Raw genomic sequence first — 12,200 nt, forward strand, 5'->3', positions numbered from 1 at the left:
ACCTGCTTAGATTCAGACTTACATGGAAACAATTTAACATGTTTGAATGATGCTTTCTTTCAGTGCAGTGGTGACCCCTACTTTGGATTAAATATTTCCTAATGGGATATATTTAATAAAAATATTTTCCTGTTTCAGTTTTGCTTGGACTGGCTTACTTTACTTTTGTCCAGCTTGAATAAAATCCGAGGATAAGGCTGCACACAAGTCTTATGCAAAATAATATATACTGAAATTTAATTAGACTATTTCTTTGTACATTTGTGTGTCAACCATCATATCCATTCTATGTTCTTCACTAGCTGATTATATGTGTCAAGCATCACAAGTAAAGGGTACATTGCCGCCATCATAACAAATATAAGTAATTCCTTTTGTAATCCTTGGTGTGTTATTAGATTGTTTGATGAAAATTTCCTGTTAATAATTCTTTTTGTCTCTTCTAAGTATCATTTTGTCAGGAGTAGTTCAGAAATATATGTCAAAATTGTGATGAAACTCACAAGTTGTATGAAGATTTGTAGAGAGAGATGTTATGAGGAGAATACAACTTTGTTTTTCATCAAGGAATTTTTACATCTCTGTATCTTGATTAGGTGCTTCTCTGTCTCTGAGATGTCAGGCTCGCCTGGGGATTAAGAAACAGCCACTGGCTGCTGTCAGATGGGATGTGGATAACATCCCAGTGGAGAACCTTTTTTTTTCAAGATTTCATGAAGAAACTCATTTGTAAGTGGACATAACATAGAATAATCTTTCTTCTATGCAAACTGTGCCTAGCCATTAAAACCAATGGTACCATCTCTTTCTCTTTATATTAGTTTTGATGGACATGCGCAAGTATACTATGAAGAGAGCATTTTGAATATTACTGAAGTAAAAAAGGAGGATCTGCAGTCAAATTTCACATGTATAGCACTGAACATAATGTACAACACAAGAGTCACGGTGACATTACAACTCAAAGTGCAAGATAAGGGTAGGATTTTTAAATTTTGATTCTTTACAATTTGCACTTACCTTGAAATATGTTGGTGAGTTTATTTTATTATTTGTTTCAGATAATAAAAGAGTTTCAGTTAATAAGAAGCAAAACCAGCCTGCTTCTTCCCTACATGTTCCAGCCAGTTGTAAAATTCTCATGGCCGAGTCCTTGTCCTTGGGGCTGGGGAGAGAGGGGGACATTATTCAAACAGTGTCAGCAAGAGTTGAAATACAGAGCGTGTCTGTTTCAGCTGTGTGACAAGAATATCCTATTTCTAAGATATTTTTCCACTGTGACAAATCAAACCAAACTATTTTCTCTAGACAATAGTTTTCTGTGGTAGAAAACAGGCAAACTTTAAATACAAGTGTTTGAGCTGCTGGTTTGCCAGATTGTTTGCCTTCCTTATTATACTGCATCAACTGTAGTGCCCTTTTTGGACTGAATGTTGCACAAATCACCTCTGCAAAATCTTTATCTTCTCTGAGTGTCACTATGTTCCCTCTGTGCCACACAGAGGTGTGAGTAACTATCAGAGGTTATGCCTTGGTTTTGTTTTAAAATTCCTGGTTCTAGTAGTACTTGAAAGAGAAGGAAAATCCAGGACAGTAAATGATGGGGATAGGGACAGTCCTTAGTTCATAGAGGATTTTTTTTTTTTTAATAGGGATAGTCAGATCCCTAAGCACTATTGCCAACACCTCTGAATCAGATTCCTATGGCAGAAAATGCTATTTTGTCTGTGAAGGCTCAAGAAGTAGCTGTGATCAATTGTATCCTTTTTCATCCCTTCAGATATGCTAAACCATGAAGAATCATGGCATCATAGAATGGTTTGTGTTAGAAGGAACCTTAAAGATCATTTAGTTCCAAACCCTCTGCCAAGGGCAGCAACACCTTTCACTAGACTAAGTTGCTCAAAGCTCCATCCAACCTGGCCTTGAACACTTACAGGGATGGGGCATCCACAGCTTCTCTGGGCAACCTGCTCCAGTGCCTCATCACCCTCACAGGAAAGAATTTCTTCCTAATATGTAATCTAAAACTACTCTCTTTTCTCGAGGACTTTGAAAGTAAATGTCAAGATCTTTAACAGGGATTGGTTTTTTATAAAAGAGCGGTGGGAAGAGTAAAATCAAGTGTACTGTGATCACAGGGTTTGCACAGACCCATGTCCTGCTGTATTCTTGGCTGCTCATGACTTTCCACAGGATCATGGATTCAAAACCTAGACAAATTTCCTTGCTGCAGCCTAGACTAGAAGAGATGTAGGAGAATTGTAACAGCAGAATAGCACTCAGCAGGAAGATGGCAGGAGATGTTTTGGTTGGATAGGTGAGTTTGAGTGCAGCTTCACTCAGGAAGCTGGAAGCACACCAGCTCTGCACTGAACTACCTGATTGTGGGAGTATGCTTGGAATGAGAGGGAAGGAAACTGAGCAACAGTTTCTGCTCACTAGTTTATTAATGCCAGTCCCTTGTTGACCCCATATTACAGACTAGATGAAGAAAAACATATAGCATATCCTGTATTCATCCCATGAGTCATTGAGCCTCATTTCTGTTATGGACAAATCTTGTTTTTTATTCATAGGTCTTCAGTAAATGATCATGAAAGCTCTTGTCCGTGACCATGCTTTCACTGCTACCTTTTTTATGTTCTTGTCCTTCTTGCTGCTGTTGACAAGGTGTCTGCCTCTGCTCCTCAGCACTGCTGCTGTCAGCAATGCTATGTCCAGAAGTGGCTGGGCTCTGCTTTAGTCTTCTTCACTCAGTCCTCACACAGCTCAGCAACATTTATGCTAAAGCAATGCCTCTTTGTCATGGTTTGATGCTGGCACAATGCCAACAACCCCATGAAAATGCACCTTCCCAGGTAAATGCTGTGAGATGCAATCCGGAACAGAGCAGAGCAGGTCCAAACTTAGTAACAAAGGGAAAGAAAACTTTAGTAAACTACTACCATGATAAAGGGGAAAAAAAAAAAAAACCACACACTAAATCCAAAATGAAAATCTTCCAAAACAATCCTTCTCCCCCCACCCAACTTCAACAAACCACAGTGAAACACAATTAGGACCCTTAATCAAGTTATCACCCTTCAATATAATAAATACTCAGTCCGCCGGGGAGAGAGGAGTCTCCCTTGCACCATAGACCCCCAGGAAACACAATTGCCACTTCTTGTGTTTCCATGTCACACATGGCACCGCGCAGAGAAAATCTGCCAGTGTGACACTTTCCTCTCCATGTCACAGTGCTCTCACCACCGTGCATGGACAGACCGCTCAGAGGGCTCTTTTAAGGGTGCTTTGCAAAGGACCAACAGGAACAACAGTTTCTCATTTTGGGACCACAGTTCCCACCACTTTCTTCTTCCCCTGGGGCCGAGGGTGAAAACAGAGATCTTCATTCTCCTGAAGACAGAGGGTATCATCACACCCTCCTCAACTTTCCTCTGTTCATTCCTGCACTGGTAGTTGCTGAAGCAGGTCACTTGGCTCACTGGCATCCTCCTAAAATATAGTCTCTTTCTTGGAGGAGAAATTGGTTCAGTCTATGGCTAACAAGAAAAGTCCAGCCAAAAGCCACTCCATCATCTTCCCCCAACCTTCTTTCCCTAACATCCCAGGTGCCAGGCTGTCTCTCTTTCCTTCAAATTGAGGAGTAATATTTCACAAAGCCTTCATTTCCCAGGAAAGGGTTAAAAGTTCTGGACTACCCTGATGGCTGAAATCTCGGCCCAGGACTCCATCTCTCATGCTGGGCACCTTCCACCCTCCTTCTGCTCTGCCGGCAAACTTCCAGGTGTCTGCAGGCTCTCTGTTTCTCTTTCCCTCTAGGTTGGGGGCAGGGGGAGGGGACAAAGGCATCTCAGCCTTCCTCCACCCCTCCATCCACAGGAGCTGGCCCAGCTCTGTTCCAGACCCTTCACCCCCTGTCCTACCTCCCCAGGCCGCATGGCTTCCCCTCCACCACCCAGCCCAGGGCTGGGCAGGGGAGTGTCTGCTCCCTCCCATGACCAGAACCAAAGAGACAGTTCTCCTGGGAGTTCTTGCTTTTAACCCCCTGTGTTCTCAGAGGTGTGTCCAGCCTTCAGTGGTTACTCCAGGTGCCAATATCCAAATGTAACACTGATTGGTTTGACTACCAACTTCCTGAGAAAATTCCCTTCCGTGTCAAACCACGACACTCTTTGTTTCTCAGAATAATAAAAATGCTATAGGATTCATTTGTGCCTCTCATCTTGTAAATGTGTAATAAAGATATGCACACTCCTTTTTCTTTCTTTTTTTTCTTTGTTTTGTTTGTATGTTTGTATTTAATAGGAAAAAAATTCCAAATATATTATTGCTTCTTAGTGTTTCTCACAGCACACTATCCTGTTAATGTTTTTTTTTTTTTATTTTACACAGTCATTCAAAGCAGAGATAAAGTACAGCCCAAAGCATCATCTCTGTTCTTCCTCAAAGATGTTTAATGCAAAAGCTAACCTTTTGGCTCATATTTTGTAGACTAATGTGGACAGGAACTCTAGACCCAGATCTCTGCCTTCACTGTAAGTAAGTGCATCCACCTTAGATGCCAGAGAAGATAGAAAAAATTGGATGCTCTTCTGGAGTTGGTCTGGAACTCCTTTAAAAGTTGCTTTCTGGCATTTTTTCTCTGGCCTTTCCAATATTAGCCCTTGTGAGCTGTTAGTTCTGTATTCCCATTGCTCTTGAACATAAATAGAACATGGCTTACTCATGAACTCAGCTGCTAAATGATGCTGTGAAGTCAAAGGGGCTTGTGGCACTTGCCCCTACTGTACTGAATGTCTACTAGTCAATTAAATTAGTGAATGTTCATTAATTAATTCCAGAGAAACAAGAGGCTAAACTAGCATTACTGGTAATTGAAGCTGCTCTTCCAGGAAGACACACACCTCTGTGGGGGTCTCGTCTGACACATTTCAAACTGCATGAGCACATCGCTTCTTTTCCGGCCTTGGTTGAATCAGTGCAAATATACACAGCATTTTTTAGGTTCAAAATTGCCAAAGGTGATACTTGAACTTATTTTTTCTCTAGATCTTTATAGAGATTTAATGCAATGCACCAGTAATTGTAATGTTATGATGAGCACAAAGTCAGCAAACGTACCAGTAAGAAACAACTGGTGCTTGGATTAGCCCCTCTGGGTAGTGAAAGGGGTTTCTTTACTTTGTCTGGATTGACGAGGAAAATGGATCAAATACTAAAATTTGAAGTGATCACTAAGGATGAGCTTCCTTCATATGCATCATGTGACACAGTTAAAAATATAGCCAAACTTTACTTTAGAAAGAACTGGTTGTTTTCTTGCTCAATCTTATTGGAAGGTGTTTCCTCCTGATCTAGTTCTGGTGAAGTATGCTTTATCACAAACCTAACATTTATTTTTCCCTTTAAATGCCAAAGAAAGAAATGTTAAGAGTGTGAAATCTTGTTAAATTTACCTCACATTTTCCCTTTCCAGAGGGAAAGGGAAAATGTATTTGTAAACTCTTCATTTATATACCTTTTCAGCAGAATTTCTCAGGCACACCCTCCACTAGACCTAATCTCTCAGCACCCCATCCAAGCTATTCTGGAACTTCCAGGGATGGGGCATCCACAGTTTTACTGGGCAATCTGTTCCAGCGTTTTACCATCCTCAATGTAAAAAATGTTTTCCATATATCTAGACTTTATGCATCATGATAAGTCTTCATCTCTGAGGTAAAGGTGGATAAATTCTAGAGCTCTTCCATGATGGAAATTGGAACTAAAGTGGGTGGCTCCTTTCTATCGCAATTTTTCTTACTCATCATTGTTATTACATGCTCCTTGACCCTCTTGAAAGGAAAAGGCAGGAGAGGACATCATCTGACTTCAGCATCGTTTATTTTATTTCTGTGACCAGTACATGTTCTGTTTTCCTGCTTGTCTAGTGCTATCTTAGTTCTTATCTTGCAGATTTCATTGCTTTCACATGCTCTTTGTATCCTATTTGTGCAATCATGCCAGAAGCCTTCATTTGTCCTTTTATGGATTTTCATGTGTAGGCTTAGATATCTCACAAAATGGTTATTAGCAGTTTTTAAAAGCTAAAAGGTACATAAATATAATTGTCAGCTGTAGTTTTTAGCATAAGTAGGTCAGGATTCAACAAAGTGAATATTAACTATATACTGTATTATATGTTTCTAGTTAAGGGGTCTATGTGTTGGCCATGCCAGCTAGGGAAGGAAAAAACTTCCTCATCTCTGTTTTGAGCTCCTGAAAGCTGTGTCAGAAGTAAGGATATGAGCCTAAAGCTTCAGCACATGGGTTAACTTCTCTGTGGCTAACAATATATTCCTCTACCTTGCAGAGGTTCTTCCTAATGTCCTCCTGATCACAGGATCTCTAGTTTTGCTAGGTGCAATAGCGCTCTCAGTTATCCTTTACCAGTCCTTCCGAGTTGATATTGTTCTGTTGTATCGGGAGATATTCCAGCCCCACTCAGTCAAGGATGGTAAGTAAGATTTGAGAAAGAAAGTTTTAAAAAAAAGAAAATGACAAATCATAGAAAAAGTAATTTATTTGATAGTTGCTAACCCATGATACCTGAGCCTGATTCTTCTCTTTCTTACACTTTTAGTAAAAAGAAGTCATACATAGCTCTGCAAATGCTTTATATTCCCTTGTTTCCTGGGTTTTGTAGCACTGAATTACATAAAATAGATTTAGTCCTAGTTTTGTAGTTTTTTAAATGTAGTTTTTTAAATGACATTGAAAACCTGATTTACAGTGCTACTAACTCTACTTGTTATGTGCTCTCTAATGCAAAGGAACAAACCTGATAACTAATGTGTTCAAAGCATGTATTAGAGCAAAACAGTTTTTGTAGGCCAAAAAGAAAAATACCAATAGTGTGGAAGACATTTCTGGAGGAATACATCCCATCTAACTTTACTGGTTGCCTTCAGCTCAAGATTCAGACATCTACATTTAGTTGTATGAAATGAAAGTGTACACATGCAAGTTTCCACCCTAGACACGAAACCTGTGGCTGGATCCAGCTGTCTAACCATAAGCAGTTGGTGCTGTTGGGACTGCCTTAGGGCTTCAGTGAGACTGAACCCCTTTGCAGGGGGCAGCTGAAGGGTAGACAGTGCCTAATGACATGAGGAGGTACATGTTTTTAAGAGACCAAATCCAGCTAGAAGGACAATTTTTAAATCTGAAGCTTACTCTTACCACAGATGTGTAAGATATATTAGATATCTACAGCTGATCTAGTTACTTCTCATTAAAGAGGAAAGAACTATGTTTTTAAGGAAAGTTTCCATGTAAGTATATTTTATTATGAAATTAATTAGACTCTGGAAATGGACATTTCATTATTATTACACCATCACAGAATCACAGATTCACAGAGTCAATGAGGTAGTGATCATCGAGTCCAACCTATGCCCGAACACCATGTCAGCTAGACCATGACATTCAGTGCCATTTCCAGCCTTTCCTTAAACACCTCCAGGGGTGGTGACTCCAACACAATCCTAGGCAGCTCATTCCAATGCCTTATTGTCCTTTCTACAAATAAATTCTTCCTAACATCCAACCTAAACCTCTCCTAGTCCAGTTTAGCACTGTGTCCTTTTGTTCAGTCACTGCTTGCCTCAGAGAAGAGGCTAACCGCTATCTGGCTACAATCTTCTTTTGGGATATTATGGAGAGCAATAGGCTCAAACATGAACCTTCTATTCTTCAAACTAGATAACCCCAGCTGCCTCAGCTGCTCCTCACAGGATCTATTGTTAGAATGGTTTGAGCAAGAACCTCAGCAACAAAAGAAAGGATACAGCCATTTCCACCAGAAAGAAAGAAACATTTGTGATTAGAATAAAAATGCTGTAATGGAAAACTTAATTTATAGAAATGAAGCAAGGATGAAACAAATACTTGACTTTGTATTTGGTTCTGATTTGAAGATTGTTTCCTAAGAAATGGGATTTTCACTCAGGAATATGATATGTTGTAGGAATGATGAATAAAGTCTTCAAGATGGAAGAATTTAAATGGAATATCTTGTGCTGAAGACACAGCCTGTTAGTAGCGAATTGTATCACTGAAATAACAAATGCTGAGTTTCATCACTGTATCATGCTAATATGCATTGATCAGTTGAAATCTTACTGCATATACTTTGGAATACAACCTTCACAGTACAAAGGCCAGGTTCTCTAAAGCTACAAACACACAGGACAAAACACTTGAACATGCAAAACACCAAATATGCACAGTCTTTAGTTTCCAAACATGCACCAGATGATATACGTTATTCAGAGTGGCTGGAACTGCTTCTTAGATCTATTTCAGTGACTGATATTTTTATTTCTCTCCTACTTTTTGCAATAGACAGCTCTAATGCATATTAACACAATACTCCTTCCTCTTGTTTTGCCTTATAGATGGAAAGATATATGATGCGTATGTTATCTACGCCAAAAACCACACCAGTGAAGCTAATTTTGTGGAATATTTTGTTTACCAAATCATGCCAGATATTCTGGAAAATAAGTGTGGATATACATTGTGTATTTATGGGAGAGATATATATCCTGGAGAAGGTAAGTTTCAGATCTGGTAATGCGCTGAATTACTTGTCAAGATTGAGCAAATTGTGATTCTAGTCCCTTTTAGGTGTATAGGAGATCACTCTTCATTCCTGACCTTGAAGCTTGTCTCCTCAGCAGCCATCTAGATGTCTGCTCTTTCAGGCCAGGTGTCACAAGGGCACTCTGTGCTTTCCAGTGTGATAGGAAAAGCAAGCTACAAGAAAGGGGCACAGACTTCTTATCATCTTGGAATACACAGAAAACATGACCCTGACTCTTTTAAACGTCTCTTTGGAAAGTCTAATTCTGCACAGCCATTAGCAGCCATTATCTGGGCAAAGCCACAACCAAAGCGTGCGTGAGCTGGCTTGGCTGACAAGGAAGAGGAGAAACCCGCAAGCTCAGCCAAACCAACAAACTCAGTTGAGAAAACACCTTTGCTGTTACCACTCAGGAGTTTTCAACCTTTTATGAGGGTGTTAAAGTCACAAGAAGTTCAGCTTCTTTTCACTGACATGTTCTATTTTCCCTACAATTCCCAGCATCAGCTCAGCAGAGAATTGGTATGCTTTAGTCCTACTTTCTTGTATTTCAGGATGAAATTGAGTTAATTTCCAGACCCTCCACATTATTGCATATGATTGCTGCCACCTAGGTGCGATCTGCTCTCCTCCAGAGGATCTTCTCTCTCTGTTGGTGAGCAGGCATGAAGCCTAAACTGGTGCATTTTCTGTTTCACATTTCTGAAATCATCTGCATTGGGCCAGATGTCATTCATCTGCCCTGAGCTGAGGCTGAGATCTTTGATACCCTTCTCTTCTGAAAAGTTGTGAAAAGGCTGCCTGGCCTTGGGAAAATGAAGGTAAAGAAAAGCTGCAAAATTGTTGAGCCAGACCATTCCCAGATCTAGCACAAGGAGCTACAGTAGCTCACAAACCTGTCAATGGCAAAAACTTGCACCACTTGCAGTGGTCTGGCAGCCCCCAGCAAAGGAAAAGAGGGTACATAGGGATCTGGCTGATGCATCTATAAATCAGCTGGTTTGTTAAATAATTGGTGTGTTGAATATCCTCAGCTGTGCTCCCACTTCCTCTCTTTTGGCCCAGCAAAAATTACAGTGACAGTAGCACTGACCAGCTCTCCCTAACATGGTAGTGGGAAATTCAAACACCTTCTCTTATGCTAACACTCAGGTGCCCTGAAAGTCTGGATTTACCTCTGCAGGGTGAAGGCCAACACAATGCACAGACTAGTGTATAAATTAGCACACGACAACTCAGGACAATTCACTGTAATTTAACCTCACCTGGAATTAAGCCTCTTAGATGCAAGTCACCCAAAAGTCTCCTAATGACTAGTTTTCATAGATAAGTATTGCAAGATCATCTATAAGGCATTAAACTTGGTACAACACAATTCCTTACTTGTAGACTGTTGATCAAACACAATTTTGATACAGTCAGATCTATTGAACTTGACCCTAGGCCACTGGAATATAAATTCCTAAAAATACTTAAAATCAGTGAATATATTAATGTTTCAACCAAAAAACCCATTTGAAATGAAAGCTTTTTGTTTTGGGCTTCTTGCTTTTCTCTCCCCCTGTTCCACTGCCTTTGGTTGGTTGTTGTTTTTTGTCTTTTTAAGGGGGTAAGGGAATAAAGTATTTCTCTGCAAATAAACAAACTGTATCAGACTGAAGTGAGATAGAAATTATTTCTGGTTACAAAGCAATGAAGATGGAGTTTCCAAACTCAAAAGAGTTTTAAAAGTAATATCAGTGTCTCTTCCTTTTCTTGTACATTGCTAGATGCAGTCAGTGCAATTGAGACGAGGTTGCAGAAGAGCAGAAGGTTGATCATCCTGCTAACACACCACCTGATTAATTCTAAAGAAGATGCTTTTGATCAACACATTGCTTTATACAATGCCCTCATTCAAAATGACACAAAGGTGATCCTTCTGGAAATGGAGACAATTGGGACTTATGGGAAGCTTCAGGAATCTCTTAGGTTTATTATTAAGCAGCAAGGAACCATCAAATGGAAAGAGGAGCACACGGTGCACCCACAGTCACCGAGTTCTAGGTTCTGGAAACAGGTGAGGTACCATATGCCACTGACACACAGGCCCTCCTCACGCTTGGCTGACACCACGTGAACAGTCTTGGAGAGCAGAGCTGCACTATCAGGATGGATTACAGCCCACAGCTGCTTTCCTTTCAGAAGGTAGGTGACTATATAGTCTGGAAGTCTGGCTGTGTTTTTTGAACTTTTTTCAGTCCTTCAGTTGAGTAATGATGGGGAAATGGATGGAAGAGGTTTAGGAAACTGAGAGGACATTTTATAGGTATGAGAGTTCTGTAAAGAAATAATCCTAGATTTTGTGGAGAATTTTGTATGTCACAGAAAACCAAATGTACCTATACTTTTTCTATATATAGCTGTATATATAACATAAAGTTATGATTATGAATAACTGAATGCCTTGCAGGTTTACTTAATCTTCCTAATGCAGTTGATAAAATATAAATGCCTTCTGTATTATTTGACTAGAAAGTATAATGTGTATTTTGCAACTAGAAAGTATAATGTTATGCTTTTGTTAACTTTTATTTTCTGACACTTACTCCTCTTTGATTCAATAGTGATACTCACAAGATGAAATTTTATTTTTCCTTAGTATGGCTGCCTCACTAAAGGGTCTTTTGAGACTGATGTGAATATGGTGTTAAGGGAAAGAAATACACTTATATATCTATATGTAAAAATAAAATATGCATTGTTACAGGAAATAAATGCATTGATATATACATATATATATATTACATGCATTGTTAAGGGAAATAAATGCACTGATACATATAAAAGAATTTTATATGCACATTAAAATATTGTATATATCTATTAAAATATTAAAATGAATGTCACACAAATGGGAAATTTGATGTTTTTCAAGTACAATAATCATGCTGTTACTGTAATTATTATCTCCAGATAGAAATAACATATTAAAATTTAGAATGATCTTTTGATACACTGACAGCATTCCTTTAAGCTACTGAAAAAATAGACTACTTTTTTATAACAAGGGTTATCCACCTTTTTTCCATGCTTTGGCCTCATGTGTAGTTATACTTTCTGATATGAAATAACCTTAAATGCAAAGGTCAGAACCAAAACTCCTTCTAGTTCAGGGGAACAGGAACAAGATATATCCTTCTATGGGTATCTCTGCAAACTTTAATATTTTTCGATTTTTAAACCCAGAAAATTATTACTGTGAGAGAAGGCTTAGTTTTCAGCTTTAGACCTGCTACAGAATAGACTTAAAAAGTGAAAATTAGATGCAGAATACTCATTGTTACCAACTCCAGGAATACAAACAGGCAAGTTCTTTCATTTTACTGTAAGTTTTTATTGAATATGGATCTTCAGACTTATGGATAGCTATTTGGAATGGAAAAAAATGTGCATAAAATGTATGTATGTATATTTTTCAGCATTCAATTAAAAGACATATGGCAAACTAGACAGTTTTTCACTTATGAGTTGTATTTTCAAGCGCTCATTCACTCATTGCTCACTTCACCACAACTATAAAGCA

At 39.0% G+C, this 12,200-nt stretch overlaps 1 protein-coding gene across 5 annotated transcripts in view; it reads left to right on the plus strand.

Annotated features, from left to right (window-relative positions):
* The window catches only part of IL1RL1 (interleukin 1 receptor like 1), a 37,787-nt gene extending 25,662 nt beyond the window's left edge, over positions 1–12,125 (plus strand). For all 5 annotated transcript variants that reach the window (XM_085583035.1, XM_085583051.1, XM_021538756.3 and 2 more), the window contains 5 exons: positions 597–729; positions 822–979; positions 6,362–6,505; positions 8,448–8,606; positions 10,405–12,125. In XM_085583035.1, the coding sequence (XP_085439161.1) occupies positions 597–729; positions 822–979; positions 6,362–6,505; positions 8,448–8,606; positions 10,405–10,754 (944 nt within the window). In that variant the 3' untranslated portion in view covers positions 10,755–12,125. The remainder of the gene's footprint in view (positions 1–596; positions 730–821; positions 980–6,361; positions 6,506–8,447; positions 8,607–10,404) is intronic.
* Positions 12,126–12,200: the final 75 nt, after the last annotated feature.

Source organism: Lonchura striata, chromosome 1 (genome assembly GCF_050655825.1).
Source record: "Lonchura striata isolate lonStrDom1 chromosome 1, ASM5065582v1, whole genome shotgun sequence".
Lineage (NCBI taxonomy): Eukaryota > Metazoa > Chordata > Aves > Passeriformes > Estrildidae > Lonchura > Lonchura striata.